Genomic DNA, 23426 nt, shown 5'->3' with positions numbered 1-23426 from the left:
AATGAATGGCTTGTCATGTGGAAAAAGACTGGAAGACGACACCATTACTGTCTCATTACAGTGTTGGCCTGCAGTTTCAAGGGAATTTCTTTCCCTTTCTCTATTTTCTGTCACATAAGCTAATCACATTCCACAAATATTTATGAAGTGCCTCAGCACCCGTCATTGTAGGAGCAGAAATAAAGGAAATCCAGTGGTTTCCTCAAGGATGTTTAAAAAAAAAAGCTAAAGTAATTTAAAGAAACACACTTAAAATGAGTACATTTCATTGTATATAAATTATACTTCAACAACATTAATTTAACTCTTAAAGATACGAATAAATATAATTCCCTGTCCAAGCTCTTTTTTAAAAGATTAGAAATATTTAAAATAAAAATTCCTGGATGGTGAGTCAAGAAGTCCGAGTTCAATCCCTGTCTGTCTGAAGCCCAAAGGTTTACTTGTACCTTGAACTTGGACAAGTGCCCTGGACACATTTTCAAAGTACTTTGTACTTCTTGGCACCAGTTAATGATTTTACACACACATGAATTTCACATGTGTCTGTCTACCTTCTTGACTAAACTCTCTTCTACCAGGCCAGGCACTGCATCTAATTTTGTCACTGTGATGTCCCAGCACCTGTCCTGGCATCCGCCCCATTGTAGGCACTCAATATTATCTGTTGAATGAATAAATGAATGAAATAATGATTAAAGGTGAGGAGCTTGGCCTCTGGATAGAAGATGTTTTCTTCAGACCCTTCCAGAGGGATTTTTCCGGAAGGGTAAAGTGGAAAGCCTGGCAGAGAAATCCAGCCAATCCTGCCCGTTCTCCCCGACCCCATATCCTCTAGGCAAAACCTCCATATTCTCAAGGGTAGGTGAAGGTTTCAGAGGTCAGGTCCTAGATTGCAGGGAGCATATATCCGTTTCTTAATGGGGACCTGGGGAACTCAAGGGGTCCTTTGGAAGAGAACTCGGGGGTGAAAGCTTTTCAGGGCCGCAGTGACTATCAACTATCCCACCAACCTCCCTTTACCCGCTTGACCACTGCCCTCCCTGGCACTACCACAGCCCTTGCCCTTCTTTCCGTCAGACCCTCCACTCCAGAAGTTCTCAAAGGGTGGTCCCTGAGGAGTTGCTGGAAATGCAAATTCTCAGGCTCCATCCCGGACCTTTCTAACCAGACACTGGGGGTGGGACCTAGTCATAGGCCTTGGAGTAAGCCACCCGAAGGTGCTGGTGAAAGCTCAAGTTTGAGACCTACTGCTCTCCTCTGATGTAGGCCCTCCCGGGGACACTCGGCTTGACTGAACAGCCGTGATAAATGATAGCACCTAGTCATTGATTGAGGACTTCCTGAGTGTCAGGCTATGTTGCAAACATTTTAGAATTAGCCACCCCAGAGATCATTTATAGGGATAATGAAACTGAGGTTCGGAAAGGCCTGGCTTGCACCCAGAAATCACCCAGCGGGAGAACAGGTAGAGAATCCCGCGTTTCTCTGGGACCGCCCCTGGGCGCAGCGGCCGCGCGTGTCAGTGGCGCCTCCAGGGCGTTGCGCCGGGACGCCCCGCCCCACACCCCGGAGTTCGCGCGTGTCCGTGTCCGCGGTTCCTCGGGGGTGCCCCGCCCCGCTCTCGCGCTGGCCGGGGGAGGAGCGCGGTGGCGGCTGCCCGTGGCGAAAGTGCGGCTGCGGAAGCGCGGCGAGACGGGCGGCGGCGGAGGAGGAAGCGGAGGCAGACGGCGGGAGCGGCGGGGCCGGGGGCACGCCATGGGCCGCCTGCACTGCACGCAGGACCCCGTGCCCGAGGCAGTGGGCGGTGACATGCAGCAGCTGAACCAGCTGGGCGTGCAGGTGGGCCTGGCGGCCTGGGTGCACCGGGTGATCCGGGCGTGGAACTTCGGGGCCGCGGCCCGAGGTGGCGCCGGGAGGGCTGAGCGGAAAGCTGCGAGGTTAGGCGGGGGGCCGCCTGGGGTCTAGCAGCGCTTGGGGGAACCAGACCGAGCGGCGTCCGGTGCGCCTTATGGCTTTGGGGGGATTCAGGGAGGGGCCCAGCGGAATTGGGATCTGAGGCGACTTTGGAGGGCCGAGGGTTGTCAGAGGCCTAAGGGCAAGCCGAGAGGTCTCTCGTGGGGTTTGGATCTCAGAGGTGGGGCTGGGGGACTGAAGGGAACGAGCAGAGTTTGAGGGATCCCAGAAGAGGGACTGAGGAGCGTCTTGACGAGGCTGGAGAGAGTGGGGAACTAAGTAGTGGGCTGAGGGCTTTGGAAGGCCGAAGGATTGTGGGGGAGCAGTGGGACTTGGTGGGCGGGGCAGGGCTGAGACATTTAGTAGGGAAGCCGAGGGGCTTCAGGAGGGTCCGGGCACCCCGAGGGCAGGCCGAGGGCAGGGTCTGGGGCGAAGCTGGCGATGACATCCCACTCGCCCACACCTCCAGTTAAGGGAAATGCAGCCCTCGTAGTTCTCAAAGAAAGACAGGTATATACTCTGCACAGGGTAGGGCCTGGTCTTCATGGGAGTGGAGCTGCCAAAGCCGTTTTGTCCCTTTCCAGGCCACAGGTGCCAACCAGTCCGTCTTGGAGGCTTCCTGTCCATGTACTGTTTGGGATGCCCCTTGATGCCCCCAAAGCAGACAAAATAGATAGCTGAAAGTGATGCCTCTCACCCTCTGCAGAGTTCTTTATCCGCGCTGGGTTGTAACTTTCCAGGAGGTGGGGCCCTCCCTTTCATCTCAGCATCCTCGACGACCCCCTGTGTTCTCATTAAGTAATGGTGACAGTGATTATAATGACAGTCATTTTCTCAGGCTACAGCGTCCAATAGAAATAAATTGCAAGCTGCATGTCTAATTTTACATTTTCTTTTTTTTTTTAGGTTTTATTTATTTATTTTTAGAGAGGAAAGGGAGGGAGAGAGAGAGAGAGAGAGAGAGGGAGAGAGAGAGAGAGAGAGAGAGAGAGAGAGAGAGAGAGAGAAAGAGAGAAAGAAACATCAATGTGTGGTTGCTGGGGGCTGTGGCCTGCAACCCAGGCATGTGCCCTGACTGGGAATCCATCTTGTGATGCTTTGGTTTGCAGCCTGCGCTCAATCCACTGAGCCACGCCAGCCAGGGCTAATTTTACATTTTCTAACAGCCACATTTAAAAATTAAAAAGGAATGGAAAGTTAATGTTTTCTTTAATCCTCTATATCAATATATTATTTCAACATGTAACCCACATAAAATATCAATGAGATATTTTACTTTGTGGTACTAAGTTTTCTGGTTCTGGCATGTATTTTAAATTTATAGCATGTCTCAGATTAGCCCTTTTCAAGTGCTGTAGCTACACGTAGCTGGTGGCTACTGTACTAGACAGCACAGTTCTAAGTGCTTTTATGTATGTTAATGCATTGAATCCTTGCAACCACCCTCCCAGGTGGGTACTATTATTAATCCCATTTTACAGATGAGGAAACAATCAGAGCAGTTAAATGAAAGCAGCTCTTATTTATTGGGCATGCCCCATATGCCAGGCACTGTCTTAAATTCTTTATGTTAGCAACAAACGTAAAGGTTAGGTGTTAACTTTGTTCTCATTTTACAGATAAGAAAAATGGTTCAGGGAAATAAAATGATTGGTTTAAAGCCAGGCAGCCTGGAAGTGATGGAGCCAGGAATTCAGGACCAGATGTCTGAATTTCAGATCCTAGGGAATTAAACACACTAGAACAGAGCTGTGTAGATGATCTCCTGAATGAGGTAGCTTACATATTTCTTGTTTATGTGTAGGCGTTTTCTGGAAGACTTCCATTTGGAGAATAAAAAAGATTCTGATGCAAAAAAAAACCTTTAAGCATCCACCTGAAACTAATGTAATATTGTATGCCAACTGTACTTGAACTAAAAATAATAATAACTTTAAGCTGCTGGATTGTATGATCCCTAAAGTTACCTCCAACTTGGAAAATACAAACCATTTCCTTTAAGGTCAGGACTTGACTCATTGTCTTACCTTGAAACACACTCTAAACGTTTACCTTTGTTTTTAACACAGAAAGCTTTTTCCTGATAAGCAACTTACCAGCCTTGGGGGCCATCTTGCCTCCCCTTTTGTTGGGTGGTAAAACTTTTCTGAGTACCCACTCTACCAACTGAGTTTATTTTGAACCTAAGCCTAAAGGAGAAGAAGAATCATTTTGTTAATGTTGGCATCGCCATTTATTGCTTATTTGGTAGGTATTCATCTGAATGCCTAGTGTACACCAGCTAGCCACTAAAACCAGTGAGGTTTGCAAAGGCTTCATGGACACAGCCTGTTGTGATCTGCCGGAGCAGGGCAGAAACAGAGACACAGTGCAGTGCTCAGTGTATCTGCACGTTCTCCGTGCTGCTGGCGATCAGTCCTAGGTATTGTGGAGCCTTGAAAGTAGGTGGGATGAGAAAATAATCATTTTTAGAATGGTTGTGAGAGGAAATTCAGAAAAATATAAAGAAAACAAATGGTCTACATGCCTCTCATTTAGCTATAAATGCAAAACGACACACATTAGAAAATTCAGACATTACCTAAGGTATAAAATGAAAACAAAATACCTAGTTCTCTTGTCCCCAGAAATAGTCATTTAAATAGTTATTTATGTATCTATGGAGGAAAAAAGTCTACATCTGCCATCATATATAGGTAGCCTTTAATTTTTTTTTTTTTTACATTAAAGGGAATTGTGTGATGATATTCCTTGAAGTGGTTTTCAGCTTTTATGAACACTGCTGCCAATGAACTGCTTTGTGTAAATGCGTCTGGGATTACTTTTTTTGGAACATATCTGAAGGGTATACTTGCAATGGAATTACTAGGTCAAGGTCATTAAAAAATTCGATGCAGATTGCCAAATTGCCCTCCAAAAATGTTTCTCCAGTCCCTCCATTCATCAACTGTGTCAGCATGTCTGTTTCCTTTTACTTTGACCAGAACTGATGTCATCAAACTTATTTTTTTTAACAGTCTGATAAGTGGAAATAAAACAGGCTCCTTGTTTTACTGACTTGCATTTCTTTAGTCTGGAATGGTCTTCAGCATCTTCTGATACGTTTACTGGTGAGAATAGTTTGGATTTTGATCTCTCAGATGGTCACAGGCGGGTGAGCATTCCAGGGAGCGACAGTTATGCAGGTACAAAGGCAAAGAATAGGGGGAAATGTTCAAAGGACATTTATTTAACAAATACTGTGCCCTCACAACGGTTAAGGTGCTGTGACAAAACAAAACCTTACAAGGAACCTTCTTTGCTGAGGCTTGTTCTTGTTCCTTATCAAGATTGAAAATTCTAAGTGCCCCCAGGCAAAGTTCCAAGAGGGAGCCTCAGAGGTTAAGAATCTGGGTAGGTCCCTTTCTTGTTGGGGGTTTCCAACGCCCAACTGGGTATCTTGGCCTGGGCTTTGAAGGACAGGGAGGGCTGGGGAAAGTGGAGATAGCTGGGGGTCTGTAACAGCCTACAGACCAGATTAGCTTGAGGCCCCTCTTGAGAGGAGAGGTTGGGGGTGAGACTTCACAGGGAGGTTGAGCCGGAATGCCAGGCTGAAGCCTGGAGATGAAACGGCAGTTAAAGGGCTTCTCAGCTGCCTTCTTTTTTTTTCTTTTTTTTTTTTTTTCTTTTTTTTTAAGGCTTTGGGTGGCATAGGAAATGCAGTTGGCCAAAGATCTGATAGTCCCACAGATTTGCAGCAAAAAAAACGTAAAGAAATTAAAAAAAGAAACCCTCACAAATAGTTGAATACATTCTCAAGCCAGTCTTGACTATCATTTTTACTATGTAGGATCAGCAGCTAGGTGAGGCTAATACCCAATAACCGTAAATACTGCAGAAAGACAACGCGTGTATCACATTGGTTAAAACGTTCCTGGGGTGTAAGTCTATGCAACTTCTTTGCAAGGCAGTTTGGCAGCATGTTCTCAGAATTTTAAAATGCATATATCCTAGGTCTTAAGAATTCATCTTACATATTCAAAAGGATATACGTAGAAGGATAGTCACTGCAGCATTGCTTATAATAATACCAACAACACACACACATGCACACTAATGTTCATCTCTAGGAAGCTAAATTATAGTAACTGTACAGTCAAATGCCATGCAATTGTTAAAAAAGCTGGGTAGACTTATATCTCCTGACATGATTGATTTCTATGACAAAACTGAGTGGAAAAAAAGACAAGGTATAGGGAGTGGGTTCAGTACGATTCCATTTGTATTTAAAATAAATGAAAATAAAATGATGGGAAAGCCACAGAGATATTAGAAGTAACTACCTATGGGGAGTGGGGCTGGGGTGGGGGGCAGGTAGAAAGAGAAATGTTGTATTTTGCAATCTTTTATGCTAGTTGGTTCCTTGCAAAACCTTGCACATAAATTGATTTTATGTTTTCAAAGGCTGATTTTAAAACAATACATTTTAGAATAAAGTAATACAGAGCTGTGCCAGGAGTTTGCGTGGAGTTTAGCGGGTTATAGCAGAAGAGCAGGTGCGCTTGACCGTCATATTACATGTACAGTGTTGGCGACTTGGAGCTTAAGTATCTGTGTGTAATCTTTTTTTAATATATTGCGTCAGAAAGGTGGATCAAGCAATGGCTGGCGTAGCTCAGTGGATTGAGCGCGGGCTTCTAACCAAAGTGTCGCAGGTTTGATGCCCAGTCAGGGTACATGCCTGGGTTGCAGGCCACGGCCCCCAGCAACCACACATTGATGTTTCTCTCTCTCTCTCTTTCTCCCTCCCTCCCCTCTCTAAAAATAAATAAATAAAATTTTAAAAAAAGAAAGAAAGAAAGGTGGATCAAATGGTGCAGTGACTCCAATGATGACTATGATAATTGCTGCGGTTTTTTTAGTCTCTAGCTTGGCACTGTGCTGGAGGCTTTGCATTGATCCCTTTTGAATATGTTCTGGACATGGGGACCGAGACAGGGAGGCTGAGTAACTTGTCCAAGATTATGTGGTGAAGTAAGTAGGAAAATACCGATTCACACCTGGGTCTTTCAAACTCCCATGTCTTACTTAGGTTTCCCCACCATACCACGCACTGTCCACGGGGAGGGGACACGGGAAAGCAGTGACATATGTCTCAGTCTGCTTGGGCTGCTATAACAAAACACCACAGACTGACTGGTTTTAACAACAGAAATTTATTTCTCACAGTTCTGGGGGCTGGTAAATCCAAGATCAAGGTGCCTACAAATCCAGTTCCTGGTGAGAGCCCTTTTCCTGGCTCGCAGATGGCCACCTTCTCGTGTGTCCTCACATGACTTGTGTCATATAGAGACCTCTGGTGTCTCTTCCTCTTCCAAGGCCACCCACCCTGTGGGATTAAGGGCCCCACCTTTATGACCTCACTTAACCTTCACTACCTCCTCTCAGGCCCTATCTCCAAACACAGCAATAAGTTGAACATGGGAATTTGGAGGGACAAACATTCAGTCCTCAATAATACAACGCTGATAAAGAGAGAGTTTACATGCACAAAATAATAAGAGACTGGTCTAAGACAATGAATAATAAAGTGTTAAACTTTACTGTTTTAATGATATGAGAGAAACATCAATGGGTTGCCTTTCACATATGCCCTGACCAGGAATCGAACCGGTAACCTTTTACTTTGCAGGGTGGATGGCCCCACCAGTTAGGGCCATAAGAAGTTTCTTATGGGGGTAAAAACCCCCAGAAAATATGGGTAGATGAAACAGAAGAAAATAAAAATCACCGAAAATTTCTCTCTGCAAAAGTAACTGCTTTTAAAAAGCAAGGTACAGGAAAAGTTTGTACATGGTGTGTTACTATTTGTGCGGAGGAGGGAGGAGAAATTATGTGTTAGGTTGGTTTCTGTTTGAATAATAAGTATGTGGAAGTATAAACAAACACACTAAAAAAGTAACTGCTATTAATGTTCCAGTGAATTTCCCTTTCAGGCCATGAGTGTGTGTGTTCTTGTGTATATTTAGACTCGTGAGGTGTGTGTTTGCACATGTGCTCACTCTTGCAGTCTTTCAGTACATATCTCCCAAGTGTCCCAATAAAATATACAAGTGTTTCAGACAATATATTGACACTGGTGGAGGTTTTGTGAGTATTTGTAACTTTAACATGATTAAAACAGGTATCAATACCTGTGTGTTACTCTCTTCTCTCTTGATGGTCTGTGGCTGGATGGGGTGTGGGAACACTGATCAGAAGGAGAATCTTCCTGAAGTTCTGTGTTATTCCCTCCACAGCAGTTCTCCGCCCTGACAGAAGTGCTCTTCCACTTCCTGACTGAGCCAAAAGAGGTAAAGTATTTTGTGGAAAGACGAGTTCCTGAGCATGGGTCTGTAATCCTGAGATACTTAGAAAGCAAAGGCCTCATTTATGCTGTTCTCTCTCTGCAGGTAGAAAGGTTTATGACTCAACTCTCAGAATTTGCCACCGCCAATCAGATCAGTCTTGGCCCCCTCAGAAGCATCGTGAAAAGCCTCCTTCTGGTTCCAAATGGTGAGCAGCCTGTCTGAGGTCAGAGGCATTGCTTGAACATCCCTCCCAGTTCCGGAACAGTCAGCAGTGCGTCAGGCACAGGCGGGATTGGCGTTCCGGGGTGGGAAGCCAGGTGAGAGGTAGCCCTGGCGGGACGTAACAGAGGCGCAGTTCAGAGCGTAGCCTGCACCCCGGCTCCAGTGCCCAAAATGTTATCTGGGCCTTGGCGTAGTACACACAGAAACCGAGAGTAAGCATTGAGAAATTTTTATAGCAATTTGACAAAGTCTCTTAAATCTAATAATTTTATTTAAAATGGTGCTTTTTTTTTTAGTGTGGTAAAATATATATAACATAAACTTTATTATTTTAATCACTTGGGGCTTGTATTTTGTATGTGTTTTTTTTTCATTTCCTGTTTCTAGGATTAATACTTTTTGATTCCCAGTGGATTGAAAACAAGAAAGGTCTTTCCCTACAGGTGGTTTGAGAAGCAGTTTGCCCACAGCAGCCAGGCAGTTTGGAGCCAGGAGGGAGGAGATGAGGAAGGGGTGGCTGTAGGGCCGCGCACTGGGCGCTGTATAAGATAGGGGAAAATTAGAAACAATCAAATTGTCCAGCAACTGGAGATTGCTGTAAGGAGTTGTGGTCCATTTTTGCCAGGGGACATTCTGGTTGGTTAAGAACTCACAGTTCGGAGTTAGATGGACCTGGGTGTGAAACCCAGTCTATCACGTGGTAAGTGGGAGACTTTGGCCAGGTACCCATCTCTCTTAACCCCTGACAACAACCCCTCCTGAGCAGTCCCACCCCCATATAGGCGTGTGTGTGTGTGTGTGTGTGTGTGTGTTGAGGGGAAGTCTTGTTTGAAGATTGAGACTATGTAAATAAAATGCTTGGCACAGTACCTCTGTGCAAGGTTGCTCATGTGTAAGTTATGTAGTAATTTTAAAAAATGATGTTGAGGAAAATATAACGATATGGAAAATCTTTCACAATACACTGTCTGATAAAAATAGTAGTTTATAAAACTTTCTACCACAGTCTTATTTTTGGAAAGAAAAGAACGAGAGAAAGAAAGAAAAAGAATGTTAACTGTGGCTATATCTGGGTGGTAGGCCTGCAGGTTGTTTTAATTGTTTATTTTAGGCCATGTATTATCTAAAAAGTTGCTAGAATTAATTTGGCAATTTAGTTAATTTTCTCTAAAGAGAGGCAACATTTGAGTCCAGTCCTTCTTTTTTTTTAATAGAGAGGGGAAGAGAGAAAGAGAGAGAAAAACATCTATCTGTTGTTCCATTCATTCATACATTCATTCATTGACTCATATGTGCCCTTACCAGGGATCAAACCCAGAACCCTGGTGTATTGGGACAGTGCTTCAACCGGCTGAGCTACCTGGCCAGGACCGAGCCCAGTCTTAAAGAATCAGTAAATGTTGACAAGGTTGAGAGGAGGTAAAACAGGGAGGTAAAAACCATCCCTGGTTTGCACATTTTAAAAATCAATAATGCTCTGACTGGTGTGGCTCAATTGGTTGAGCATCATCCTGCAGAGTAAAGGGCCGCAGGTTCGATTCCCAGGAGGCGCATGTGTCTGGATTGTGGGCCTGTTGCCTGGTTGGGGTACCAGGGAAAAGCAGCCAATGTTTTTCTCCCACACTGATGTTCCTCTCTCCCTTTCTTTTTCCCTCCCTTCCCTTCTTTCTAAAAATAAATGAATAAAAAACAAATCAGCCCTGGCTGGTGTAGCTCAGTGGACTGAGTGCTGGCCTGCGAACCAACAGGTCATAGGTTCAACTCCCAGTCAGGGCACATGCCTAGGTTTCTGGCCAGGTCCCTGGTTGAGGATGTGCGAGAGGCAACCAATCGATGTTATCTCTCGCACATCGATGTTTCTCTCCCTTTCTCTCCCTCCCTTACCCCTCTCTAAAAATAAATAAAATCATTTTAAAAATCAGTAGTAAGCTGATCTTCCTAGGACTTCAGCCCAATGGTACACTAAAAGTTGGAAGCTTAAATTTATTTGTTCCTGTTGGATGCCTTCCCATGTCTTCCCTGTCCTTTGCCCTGTCTTGTGCCCTATCAGGCTGGAGACTTGGATCAGAACACCCCTGAAGTTTTCTTTTTCATTTTTTAAAAGATTTTATTTATCTATCTATTTATTTATTTTTAGAGAGGGAAAGACCAATGTAAGAAACATGGACCAGTGCCTCACCCACATACCCCCACCTGGAGCCCAGCCTGCAACCCAGGCACATGTCCCAGCAGGGGATCGAACCAGCAACCCCTTGCACTGTGGGACGATGCCCAACCAACCAAGCCACGTGGGTCAAGGCCCCTGACCCACAGGTTTTCAACTGTGAAATTTTATGATCCTCCGTTTGTGCACCTCTTGCATTCTTGGCCCTCATGGAAGGTTAGAGGCATGTGAACCACAAGGCTGGATGGGAATTTGTGGTCTTTTGGACTCAGGAATAAATTTTCATGGCAAACTTCAAAAATAGTGCAGAGCTATGGAGAGTCAAAAGTAAAAATTCCCTTTTACTGTCATCCCACTCTCTAGAAATAATCACAATATAATTTTGAAGTATGTCTTTTAATATTTTCACGTACACTGACAGACTTACATGCAGTCTTATTTTTCATAAATGAGAGTAAACCACAGAAGAGCTGTACAGCTTGCATTTTTTTCATACCGAGTGCATCACGCAGGTCTCTCCACGTCAGCTGCATTCTTGTGGTGACCGTAGTGCACCTGGGACTAAAAGTGTCTCCTTCTAGTTAATCCATTTCCTACTGCCGGGTGTTTTAGTTGCTCTCACTTCTCACTCTCAGAAACAGTGCCCCTGTGACCATCCTTAGGACTTCTGCGTACTCGCCGTGGGTGAGCATTTCCATAGGACAGGTGCCCAGAGTGAGGACCAGCAGTCTTTGCTCTCATCCTCAAGCCTACACTCGTGGGAATGGGTCTGTCTGCAGGTGGAGACCTGTCTCCACTAGAGCTGTCGAGGACACTGATTCTCTGAGGACCTCTGCCCAGTGTCCCTGCCTGCACCCTTCCCGTCTTTCTTCTCGTCTCTGCTCCACTCCATCCTGTCCAACTGCCCTCCGTCCTTCCCAGACCCTGAGCTCCAGCCACTGTGCGGCCTCTCTTGGAAAGCCTTCCTAAACCACTTCAGTCCCCAGTGACCTCCCTTCCTCTCCGCAACTGAGATCTGTGGTTTTTTTTTTTATCTGCAGCTCTTGTTTCGAACCGTAATCATTCACTTTTCTATTGTCCATACTGCTTTGTGTCTGTCTCGTGGCTCTAACAGATAGCTAGTTCCTTGAAGTCCAGGACGAGGCTTATACTTCTTGCTCTAGCTACAGTTACAAGTTAACTAATGACATAGAGCAAGTACTTAGTACATGCTGGGTGAGTTGAACTGAATTTGGGGGAGCCTGTGACCCCCCCGGGGGGTGCTGGGTGTTTTTGTAGTAGGATTGTTTGTAGAAGGTCATTTTCTGTAGATGCAGAGAACATTGAAAGCACTCTTAGCACACCAATCCAGACATGGGCTCTGGAGGCTCACGGGGTCTGAGTGTGGTTCACATCGCTGAGAGTGGTTATTCGACCTTGGACCAACCAGCCTCTTGGAGGCTCAGTTTCTCATCTGAAAAATGGAGTAGTAAGAGCAGTTCATGGCAGTGTCATTAGGAGTAAGTGGGTGAATATATGTAAAGCACTTAACACGGTACTTGCTGAATTTCAGCTTTATTTGTTGATGATTCAGTTAGTTTTAGCTCCCATGCCGCAGTGTCACGTGGCAAAATAAAATATTCCTTCACCTAATAGAGAGGATCTGAATTTACCTCTTGACTACTTAACGCCCCAAAGCTTTCAAGCTTTTCACATTCTGGAATTGAAGTCTCGGGTTTGCTGTGTTTGTCTGCTCTCGAAGTGTATTTTAATCTTCTTTTTGTTCCCATGCGGCTGACTGTTGTCTCCCTGCAGAGTTTTCCTGTGTGAACTCTCCATTTCTTCGAGAGTGTCTCCTGAGCACCTGACACTGGGGCCTGTAAGTCCCCTGGCCTGGCCTCTTCCTCATTTCTTGGTCTTGTGTCTCGCTTTCTTTCCAGCCCCAGAGGCTGCCCTTCCAGAGCAAGTTCTTGGCCCTTTGTGCCTTATTGTGTCAGTGACATCTCCACTTCTAGTCTCCCACCCCGGGCTCCAGTGTGGCCTGGAGTGCACTTCCACGGTCCACAGAACAACGGGACCGCGCTGCTCCTTCTCCTCACAGCTATTTACTTCACGGGATGAAGTCTCTAGTCCTTCATTTGGAACTCAAGGCCTTTCCCCATCTGAACTGCCAGACTGCCGTCCCCTTCCACTTCCATCGTCCTGGTCCTGCCCGTGCAGTCAGACCTCACAGCAGAAGCAGAGCTCATTGGAGCTAAAGGGGCCTCGGAATTGTCCAGAACAGATCGGTCTTCCCCAAAGTCTGGTTTTCATTCAGAAAAGGCTTCAGCAGCCAGACAGTCAAAAAATATGTCTCCTCACCTCCCCAGCCTTGGAACCTTGGAGATTCACACACATTTCCATATCTTAGTCTCTGAAACCTGCTTAACCAGTATCTGTGAAACAGTTAACCAGGGAACTTTTTTTTGGTCACGGGGAAGGCAGGTGGGGCGGGGGGGTGGGTAAAAGCTTTGCGAAGTGCTGATCTAGTCTGATCTGGGTCTTGGAGATACAGACACAGAGCCCTAACAGCAGGGGAGTGACTTGCTTTAGATCATCTTGCAGTGGAAAAGCTGGGGCTGGAACCTCCTTTGATTGAATCAAAGCCTAGTAATTTTTTTCAATGTTCTTTTTTTTTTTAGATTTTATTTATTTATTTTTAGAGAGGGAAGAGAGAGAGAGAGAGAGAGAGAGAGAGAGAAACATCAATGTGCGGTTGCTGGGGGTTCTGGTCTGCAACCCAGGAATGTACCCTGGCTGGGAATCGAACCTGGGACACTTTGGTTCCCAGCCCGCGCTCCATCCACTGAGCTACGCCAGCCAGGGCTTTCAATGTTTTTTATTATATTTTATTGATTATGCTATTACAGTTGTCCTGATTCTTCCCTCTTTGCCCCCCTCCACCTAGCACCCCCACTCCTTCAGGCAGTCCCCCCACCATTGTTCATGTCCACGGGTCATGCGTGTAAGTTCTTTGGCTGCTTCATTTCCTGTACTGTACTTTACATTCCCATGGATATTCTGTAACTACTATTTGTACTTCTTTTTTTTAAAAAAAAACTATTTTGAAGATCTCATGAATGGGTTCATCTTAAATCAAGATTCAGTCTTTTTTTAAAGATTTTATTTATTATTTATTTTTAGAGAGGGAAGGGAGGGAGAGAGAGAGAGAGAGAGAGAGGGAGAGAAACATCAATGTGCGGTTGCTGGGGGCTGTGGCCTGCTACCCAGGCATGTGCCCTGACTGGGAATCGAACCTACGAAGCTTTGGTTCGCAGCTGGCACTCAATCCACTGAGCTATGCCAGGCCAGGGGTAGTTGTATTTCTTAATCCCTTCACCTCTTCACCCATTCCCCCACACTCCCCTCCCATCTGGCTAAATGTTTATCTTTTACTATTTAGTATGTAATTCTTAAAAACACCTGACTTCAACAGTCTATCAACCCATGGCCAAATCGCTTCATCTGTGTCCCACCCACTTTTTACTGCTCTCCAAACTGGATTATTTTAAAGCAAATCTAAATCATTTGATGAATGAATTCCTAAATACTTAATTATATATCTCTAAAAGGACTTTTTTCTATCTGCTATCAAACCACAATGCCATTATCATATTTAAAATGAAAGTATGCAGTTGGTGTTCAGATTTCCCCCTTGTCTGCATTTTATTTATAGGTGACCCTCACGTTGTAGGTGACCCTTTGTGCCTTTGTGCCTTATTGTGCTCTGCTGTGTAGGTGACCCTACTTAACAGCCCTGAGACCTTGAGCCAAGTCACTTAACCTCTCTGAGAATCCGTTTTTCCAGGGATGAAGCAGAGCTAATACTAGTAGCCCATACATTGTTACGAGAATGGAGAGAGATTAAAGATGTGATGAGCTCGCTTCAGGAAGCGGTAGCCGCACCACTGGTGATGCTGTGACTGTTGTTATCATAAAGAGTGGTCTCCCGGACAAGATCACGGGTGACTCAGCAACAGGGCCACATTTTAAGACCGTTTTTTATTTTTAATACTTTGCAAGATGTCTAGTCCTTGTGTGTGCTGATTTGTTTGTTTGTTAGTTTGTTTTAAGAAAAAAGTGATAACTCCCTTTTCCCATTCCAAACAGAATTCTCTCTTTCTGGGGGAAAAAAATAGCATTAAACAATAGTTACAAATGGTATTTAATCAACCATTGAACTAAGTTTCCCAGGACTTACGCCTTAACCTGCTCTATTACTTTTCTCTGTGGCACTTTTCACCTTATCATATACATGGCGGACTTACTTGTTACATTATACTTATGGTTTTCCCCTCCCGAGAGAATGTAAGCCTAGTGAGGACAGAGATTGTTGCCTGTTAGGTTCATTGATGTTTCCCAGCATCCAGCAGCGTGCTGGCCTGTAGCAGGTGCTCAGTAAATCCATGTACAGGGACCATGCCCCTTGCAGGGTGGATTCAGCCAGTCAGACTTCCGGTCTGCAATCACTGAGTGAACACAGCTCACCGTCCTCTCCCATGTCCCTCCAGGAATTTTCACCAAGGCTTAGTTCTGTTCCTTGGGCTTCCCTTATTACACTGGATAACCTTATGTTGATTTGGGGGTAGAATAACAATGTTTGCTCATGTGTCAACTGTTCCTGGCAAAATTTAAACCCTCCTCCTCACATACACCTCTGTCTTGTCCACCATACTGTTTGATGTCATTGAAGTTTTGCCTGAGGTTACCATTCCAGCGGAAATTTGTGCTTAGGGACTTTTTAAACCATCTCAGATGGTGATCTCTGTTTAAAGAAGGATATTCTGAAATTTCACCAACTAATGTGTCCTGGTGGTTCCAGCCCTGGAACTCACACAGTTTCCTTGTCTGTCATTGGGTCTAGGCTGCAGGCCTATCTTGTGCTTAGTGCAAAATAACCACCAAAGGAAAAAGCTAAAAAGGAAGTTAAGAGCTGTAGTCAAGAGTACTGTGTTATAGACTCCAAAATTGCCAAGAGACTAGATCTCAAATGTTCTTACCACAAAAAGGAAATAATTATGTGATGTGCCAGAAGTATTAGCTAATGTATGGTGGTAATTATATTGCAATATATAAATGTACCAAATCAACACCGTAAATTTACACAATGCCATATGTCAGTTAGACCTCAAGTAAATGAAGGAATGGAAGGAAGGAATGGATTAAGGGCTTGAGGCCTAGCATGGTGCAGGTGTATTTTTTAGGGAAAGAGAGGAAGGGAGAGAGGGGAGGAGGAAAGGAATTAGTTAAGGACTTGAGGCCTAGCATGATGCAAATACTTTATTTTTAAGTACGGTTCCTGCCTGCCAGAGGTAATGGAAGGATAGAGAACTTGCCCACTGGTCCCTGTAGTTGAGAGCCTTCGTTTTCGGTCACTGTCAAGGCCTTGCCCTGTGGTGCTTCCCTGGGGCAGCATCTCAGAATGACTTGACGTAGAGCTTGGGTTTGGGGACAGTCTGGCCTATACCTACTTGTCCCTGCCATTTGCCAGCTCTTGTGGCCCTCGGCAATTCATTTAACGGCTTTTTAAAAAGTGATATTTATGTTTTTAATTATAGAAAAATACAGGAAACAAGCTCTGGCCGAATTAGCTCCATTGATCGGAGCATCGTCCCGATACGCCAGGGTTGCAAGTCCCGTCCTTGGTGGGGGCGCACACAAGAATCAACCAGTGAATGCGTGAGTCAGTGGGGCAGCAAGTCACTGCTCTCTCTCTCTCCTCCTTCCCCCTCTCTGAAATCAATGAATAGAAAAAAGAAAGGAAACCAAAACAGCTCACAATTTTACCACCTTTACATTTTGAAAAACCTACATGCCACTAGAAAATTCTAAAATGACAGAAAGGAAGAAAAGTCCCACCCAACCGCTTTACCCAAAGATATCCACTCTTAAGTTTTTTGTGGATATGTTAAAAAAAATGTGCCTCACATCTGCCTACTTAGCTATCGGATAGGATATGATTAAGGCTATATGTAAGGACATTATACCATCTTTATTTTCACAGAAGGAATCACACCGTGTAGACTGCTCTTTCCTTTTCTTTTAATTATATTTTGCAAACTGGCACATTGAGAGCTATCTCCTTTTTAAAAGCTGCATAGCATTCCACCGTAGGGATTCTTTCATTCAGAATGTTTTTGTTTGTAGTGCCGGACACTTTTCTAGGAGCTTGGACAGCAGCGATGCACAAAACAGACCAAGTTCTTATCAAACTGATGTTCAAGTAAAAAACCTGACAATAAATATCTGACAAAATTGGGTAGTTAGTTACACATGCAGCGCAGACAAGTGCAGCAGTGTACGGGTACCAGTGAAGAGCAGCACCACTGGGAACAGAGTGGTCAGGGGGGCCTGTAAGAGGTGAGATTCAGGCAGAGGCCAGAATGAAGAGAGGGAATGAGTTATGTGCAGATTTGAGGAAGAGTGTTCCCAGCAAAGGGAACCGCAAGGGCGAATGCCTGGAGGTAGGAACCTGCCTGGGCTATCACAGGAAGCTCAGAGTAAGCATGGGAGAGAGCTCAGGGGCTCCAGAGGAGGCCGTTTCGTGCAGGGCACTGTAAGCACTTTGGATTTCAGTGTAGGTGCAACCGGAGCTGTTAGAGGGTTTTGAGCAGCAGAGGAGAGACAGGGTCTGAATTAAGTTTTAACAAAATCACCTTGACATCCAGGCTGCTCTGTGGATGCACCAAAAGCAGCCCACTGTTCTGACTTCTCATCTCTACTACGGACATTACTAACGAGCGTCCCACATATACCTAAGTATACTTTTGGGGTGAATCTATTGGGTGAATTCTTGGCAGTGCAATTGTTAACTATACATTTTTTAATTTTCTTCCCCCAAAAACTCGAGCTGGTTTCCTGGTTAATTAAGTTTCCTGGTTAATGAAAGCTTCGATGATGATGCCCACTTCTGAGTACTTTGGGATCATCAAGCAAAATGTCTGGTTTGAGATGGACGTACGTGAAGGAGTTGTACACGTGACAGTTTGGGTTCATTGGATTGGCTGGGAAGTGACCCCCTTGTTGGAAGTCCTTTATGGCCAAGGTTTCCTGGGGTCTTGCCTTTTTTTATTTCCCTGTGGCTTCCTTGCTCCATCTGATTTTGGAGATAAAAGATTTCCTCCCTTTGTTGACATGGTTTATTTTGCAGGACAACAGCCGTTAGGATTGTTTTTCTGGAGTAAGATGGGGGTAGGGACTTGGGTTTAGGGTATTACTTCAGGGCCCTTCCTGGATGGTGGTGGATGTCTTCTTATCCTTTAATTAGTCATCTGGAAGGCTAAGATGTGGAAAATTTTAAAGTGGTTGCCAGATTGTGACTCTAGGCTGTGTAGCTGGCAGGTTAAACGTTGAGAGGCCCAGATTGCTGGCAACACTGTTTTCAGGAATCGGAGCTCGTGGGCAGAACAGAGCAGCCCCCGCAGGGGAGTATTCCAGGGCTTCTGAGGGGAAGGTTTGATGCCTTTCTTGAGAGGGACTTGTGAATTGTACAGGCCAAACTTTTTAGTCCATCTAGGTGTACTTCCTGAAAGCTGATTTTAAAGGGCAACACTATCCAATAGCCCTTTCTATGGAAATGGTTTATAATCTGCAGTGTCCAGGACAGTGGCCACTGGGGCCATGTAGCTATTGTGTACTTGAAATAGCTAGTGTGAATAAGGAACAGAATTTATTTATGATTTTATTTATTTATCTTTAGAGAGAGGGGAAGGGAGAGAGGAAGAGCAGGAGAGAAACATCAGTTGGTTGCCTCTTGCACACCCCCACCTGGGGATGTGGCCTGCAACCCAGGCATGTACCCTGACTGGGATTTGAACTGGCGACGTTTAGGTCTGCAGGCAGGCTCTCAGTCTACTGAGCCACACCAGCCAGGGCCTAAGGAACAGAATTTAAAATTGTTTTTCATTTAAATAAATATAAATAACCACCCATGTTTAGTGGTTATATATTGTGCGGTACAGTTCTAGGCTGTTGCCCCTGTGCCTAGCCTAACATTGAACTTCCCCCACTTTGCTTCAGGAATCTGGGGCCTTATTCTTTCCTCAATCAGGTACCCCTATCCCCAAGTTCATGAAGCCTTTTCTCCGGTCTCTAATGTCTTCCATACTTTTGGAGAAGGGGATGGGTAAACACTGTACAGTAAACAAAATGGTCTCTCTTATTCTGCCCTTGTCCCAAATGTGCCATTGCTCCCCAGGTGCATTGAGATCTTCTAGCTGAGGTGTCCGTGTTCCTTTTGTCATCTGTATTGTATGAGTTGTGCCCATTAAATACTGTCAGCTGATTGATTGGTTTGCCCTTTTTAACTGATTTCTCCCTTTTCCCAGGTGCCTTGAAGAAGAGTCTCACAGCCGAGCAGGTCCGGGCTGATTTCATAACTTTGGGTATGTCACCATCACCGAGGCTGCTCAGAGTAGCGGGCCTTGCAGCTCTTTATTACAATGTCTCCCTATGTTCTCTTGTAGGTCTTAGTGAGGAGAAGGCCACTTACTTTTCTGAAAAGGTATCATAATTCCTCTTTTTTTTTTTTTAAAGGGGTCCCTTGTTCCTATGAAAACATCCCTCTGGGTTTTTGTGGTGGTTTTTTAGATTTTACTTATTTATTTTTAGAGAGGGAAGGGAGGAAGAAAGAGAGAGAGAGAGAAACATCAATGTACGGTTGCTGGGGCTCATGGCCTGCAACCCAGGCATGTACCCTGACTGGGAATCGAACCTGCAGCACTTTGGTTCGCAGCCCACGCTCAATACACTTCATAATTCCTCTTAATCAAGGTTACGATTGCTCACTTTTATTTCATGAAAAGAATCAAACGGAAAATGCCTCCTAAGGCAAAGCCGTCAATCATCACGTGCCATTTTTCCAGCTTAACGTTTTTCATTTGGTTTCACGTAAATGACATACATCCAACTTTTAAACTGAACTATTTAGTGCACCTGTCATTTTTGTGCATTTTTTTAGTGCATACCTCTGGTTTGACCGAGTATAAATGTCATACAGTTGTTCCGACATGGATTAAACCTTAGAATGAAAGAAAACGTTTATCTTGCCATCTGCCCCTCTACACTCCCCCACCCCCCAGATCTGTGCACATAGACCAGCCCTTATTTCCGCATTCCTCCTGCTGTGTAAATAGCATTGCTGTGTTGGGGGTGGAATGAAGAGGGGGGATTTTTCCCATTTTATAACTTCGGCTTTTTGCTTTTGTTCCAGTGGAAGCAGAATGCCCCCACCCTTGCTCGATGGGCCATGGGTCAGACTCTGATGATCAACCAGCTTATAGATATGGAGTGGAAGTTTGGAGGTAACTAGTTAAAGCCGATCTTACACCCTTTGGGTGATAGAGGGTGGGGCTGCAGAGGCTTTGGATAGCTTTGATGGGGAAGAGGTGTCCTCAGTCCTCAGAGACTGTTGGGGCCAGCAGCTGCCCCTCTGTAGTGCTGTCCACTGGACAGCAGTTTCTGTCCTTGTCTCTTAATGTGTTGACTTCCTGAAAAGCACATTTTGCTTTCCTCATACTCACACCCCTGTGGCTTCTGCTGCAACAGCCTGCAATATTGGGGTCTTCAGAGTGGGCCCCCAACCAGCCACTTACTGGTTTTCTCTTTTGCATTATAGTGACTTCTGGGAGCAGTGAGCTAGAAAAACTAGGAAGTATTTTTTTACAAGTAAGTCTTCTCATCGTTGAAAATGTGTAGATTTTTGACTTTGTTAAAAATTATTAAACCTGCACTGGGTATTGTTAAATATCCCATTACATGGACGTCCCACTGAAGCGTCTTGTACAGCTCAGAGCGAGGTGGGCAGCCAAAGACATGCTCACCAACACGCTCACTTTCAGGTGAATAGGACCCAGGCATTATTCTTAAAATTCAGTTGTTCCTCTGGTCATGGGACTTGTTAGAAGTTTTGGTGGACAACCAGACTGTTCCTATATGACTGTGAAGGTAGAAGCTGGGTGCTTTGCCCTGGCCAGGTAGTTCAGTTGTTAGAGCATTGTCTTCATATGCCAAGGTTGTGGGTTCAGTCCCCAGTCAGGCCACATACAAGAAGCAACCAATGAATGCCTAAATAAGTGAAACAACAATTGATGTTCTTTTCCTTTCTCTCTCCCCCCTCCCTACCTCTCTTCCCCTCTGTCTAGAATTAATAAATTAAAAAAAAAATGTAAATTTTAAAAACTGGATGCTTTGATGTTTAAGTGAAAATTCAGGTTTCAAGAATTTCTTTATCCAGCTGTCATTTTAATTTAAAATTTTTTTATTTCTTCTTTTTAACCAGTTAAAGTTGGTGGTTAAGAAAGGAAATCAAACTGAAAATTTATATATAGGTGAGTCCAAATTCCCATTCGAACCTTCTCACTTTCTCTGTGTTCTCTTCCCTCAGTGGGCTTAGGTAGCCCACCACAAATCATTTCCTCCAGAAAATCAAAGCCATTGCCAAGCTGTATTGTAACTACTGCCTCTCCTCTCCTAAAAGATGATGCAAAGATTGTTAATAAGCCATTGGCAGTTGGAGACCCCAGAACTGAAGAACCTCTGGGAAGAGGGGAGAAAGGAATGGCAGAGGTCGAAGAGCAAGAAGCTCTCGCTGTAGAAGTCACACTGAAACAACCTAAATAATGCTTCCTTGTCTCTGTGCCGTGGAGTTGGGCCGTTTTAAACCCCTCTCCTTTTTTACGGAACTGAGAACTTTCCTATGTTCAAGGCTCTCAGTTTTTTATTATGATCAATTACCCATCAAGAGCTACTTGGTGGTGCTAAGCCAGAAAAGAGGAAAAAAAAATCTCTGGGTGGAAATTAATTTTCTTAGACGATTCTGTGGACATGGGAACATTTACCTGAAACTGAATTTTTTTCCCCCAGAGTTAACCTTGCCTCAGTTCTACAGCTTCCTGCACGAGATGGAGCGAGTCAGAACCAGCATGGAGTGTTTCAGCTGACTTCTGTCCCCCACCCCGCATCGCCACCCTGCCTGTCCCCTGCCACCTCCTCCCCTGTGGGTGACGGCTCTGAGAAGCACCTCACTCACAGGCCTGCGGGACCCCGATTTGGCCCTGCTTGCTTGTTGGGTGCCCAGGTGCAAGGTTTCTGAAAAACAACAGGATTAAGTACTTAAGGAGCGCTACACAATTACCCTGTAAACTCTTTGTTAAGGGAACCTCCACCACCGATCTCCCAGGACACTTGTTAGAAATTCAGAAAGGCTATTGCATCTCAGATGCGGGGAGGAAATCAGTGAGTCACCTCCCCGCCAAAATTCCAGGGTGAACAGATGGTGCTATCACTAAAGATACGCGCTTCCCGTCCTCCTCCCCCTGAAGCGAGAGCTCGTTTATGGCTGAGGAGGAGGTGACTCTGGATGACAGACACGTGGGGAGCCCCCGGCAAGATTTCCACACTTTGTGACTGTGGTGGTGGTGCGCTGCTAATCAGTTTTTAAGGAGGGATCTATGTATAGAAACATGTTTGGTCTACAATGAAAAGAACTGAGGCTGAACTGTCTTCATTTCTGCTTTTGCCCTATTGTGCTATAATCAGGCCGGTCTTGGGAGGGGGGTGCTGTTTTAGCTTGTTTGGGTTCAAGCTGACCACCTCTGTTGGTTAGATGATTAATAAAAATGGTTCCGAAGAAAAAGTCTGCATCCAGCTGTTTTTATGTATGGATCAAAGAGCCATCGGCCTTGCGGAGAGCTCATGCTCTGATCTTCAGAAATCACCTCCCCGGTTTGGGTGGCGGCCCTGGGTCTTCAGTGAAAGTAGCTTCAGTCCGACATAGGAATTTGTAAGAGCGGCTCTGGGGAAACTCAGGTTAAAAACATGAAGAGCAGAGCATATCTCTGCTCTGTGTTCAGATGACCTTAGCCCTGCCCTAGCACTTAACTTCCTCCTACTTGCGAGAGCTTGTTTATGGCTTAAAATTTCCTCTCAGAAATTTTAAGAAATTTTGGAATAGGTAATATGTACCCATGATTCAAAAGGTACAGTGTAAAGTAACTCCTTTTCACACCTCCATTTTCCAGTTACCTAGTTCCCCTCTCCCAGAGTCCAGCACTGCCGCTGGTTCAGTCTGTGTTCTTCTGTAGGTATTTTATGCATTTGCAAATACACATGCGTAGAATTTGACGTTTCCCCACACACACACACACAAACACAAATGGCAGCACACTGCACACGCCGAGTCCTGCACTTTGCTTCTTTCCACTCACCTTGGAAATCACAACGGAACAGAAAGCAGCCTCCTCATGTGAAACCAATGTGCCGTGTTTTTTCAAATGGGTGGTTTGTGTAACTGGTTCCCTACTGATGGGTGTTTAAGTTGTTTCCATTCTTCTTCTCTTGTAAGAAACGCTGCAACTGAATGTTTTTGTATGCATGTCATTTTGCATGCATGGATGTACATTTACGAGGTAACTATATGGGTGTGGAATTGCTGGGTCCAAAAATATGTTTATCAAAGAGCATTAAAAGGAATAAAACAGAAAGTTCCCTCTGCCATGTCTCCCATTTACTCAGTTCCCTACTGCCCTCCAGCAGGTGGCCCCTGCTATCAGTTCCCTAGGTTCCCTTCTCCAGAGTTTTTCCCTGACGTAAGCAGTAGGAGTTTAAATGTTTACCCATTTTTTTGTTGTTTACACAAATGATTATGCACTATACTCACTATTTTTAATACACCTTGGAGATCTCGCCTGCAGTACATAGAGTCTGCATCCTTTTTGGTGGTTGCAGCATGTTCTCAT

At 44.9% G+C, this 23426-nt stretch overlaps 1 protein-coding gene across 2 annotated transcripts; it reads left to right on the top strand.

Annotated features, from left to right (window-relative positions):
- Positions 1 to 1648: 1648 nt before the first annotated feature.
- On the top strand, positions 1649 to 22315 carry COMMD7 (COMM domain containing 7). 2 transcript variants are annotated; one of them, XM_028524401.2, is made up of 9 exons: positions 1649 to 1842; positions 8235 to 8288; positions 8388 to 8490; positions 19017 to 19073; positions 19155 to 19192; positions 19901 to 19991; positions 20306 to 20355; positions 20969 to 21017; positions 21553 to 22315. In XM_028524401.2, exons 1-9 carry the CDS (start codon positions 1759 to 1761, stop codon positions 21627 to 21629), a joined length of 603 nt encoding a protein of 200 aa, XP_028380202.1. In that variant the 5' UTR covers positions 1649 to 1758; the 3' UTR covers positions 21630 to 22315. The 2 variants fall into 2 exon arrangements, with proteins under 2 accessions (XP_028380202.1, XP_028380203.1); XM_028524402.2 differs by having other exon boundaries at positions 1653 to 1842; positions 8238 to 8288.
- The last annotated feature ends 1111 nt before the right edge of the window (positions 22316 to 23426 follow it).

The sequence above is a fragment of the Phyllostomus discolor genome, chromosome 9 (genome assembly GCF_004126475.2).
Source record: "Phyllostomus discolor isolate MPI-MPIP mPhyDis1 chromosome 9, mPhyDis1.pri.v3, whole genome shotgun sequence".
Lineage (NCBI taxonomy): Eukaryota > Metazoa > Chordata > Mammalia > Chiroptera > Phyllostomidae > Phyllostomus > Phyllostomus discolor.
The sequence above is the reverse complement of the archived record's forward strand: the minus strand, read 5'-3'. Positions and strand labels throughout refer to the sequence as shown.

Excerpts from the sequence above, each read along its gene's own strand:
- COMMD7 (XM_028524401.2), top strand. The coding sequence starts at position 1,759 with ATGGGCCGCCTGCACTGCACGCAGGACCCCGTGCCCGAGGCAGTGGGC. Across the intron at positions 19,992-20,305 it reads TATGGAGTGGAAGTTTGGAG|TGACTTCTGGGAGCAGTGAG; the intron begins GTAACTAGTTAA and ends TTTGCATTATAG. Across the intron at positions 21,018-21,552 it reads AACTGAAAATTTATATATAG|AGTTAACCTTGCCTCAGTTC; the intron begins GTGAGTCCAAAT and ends TTTTTCCCCCAG.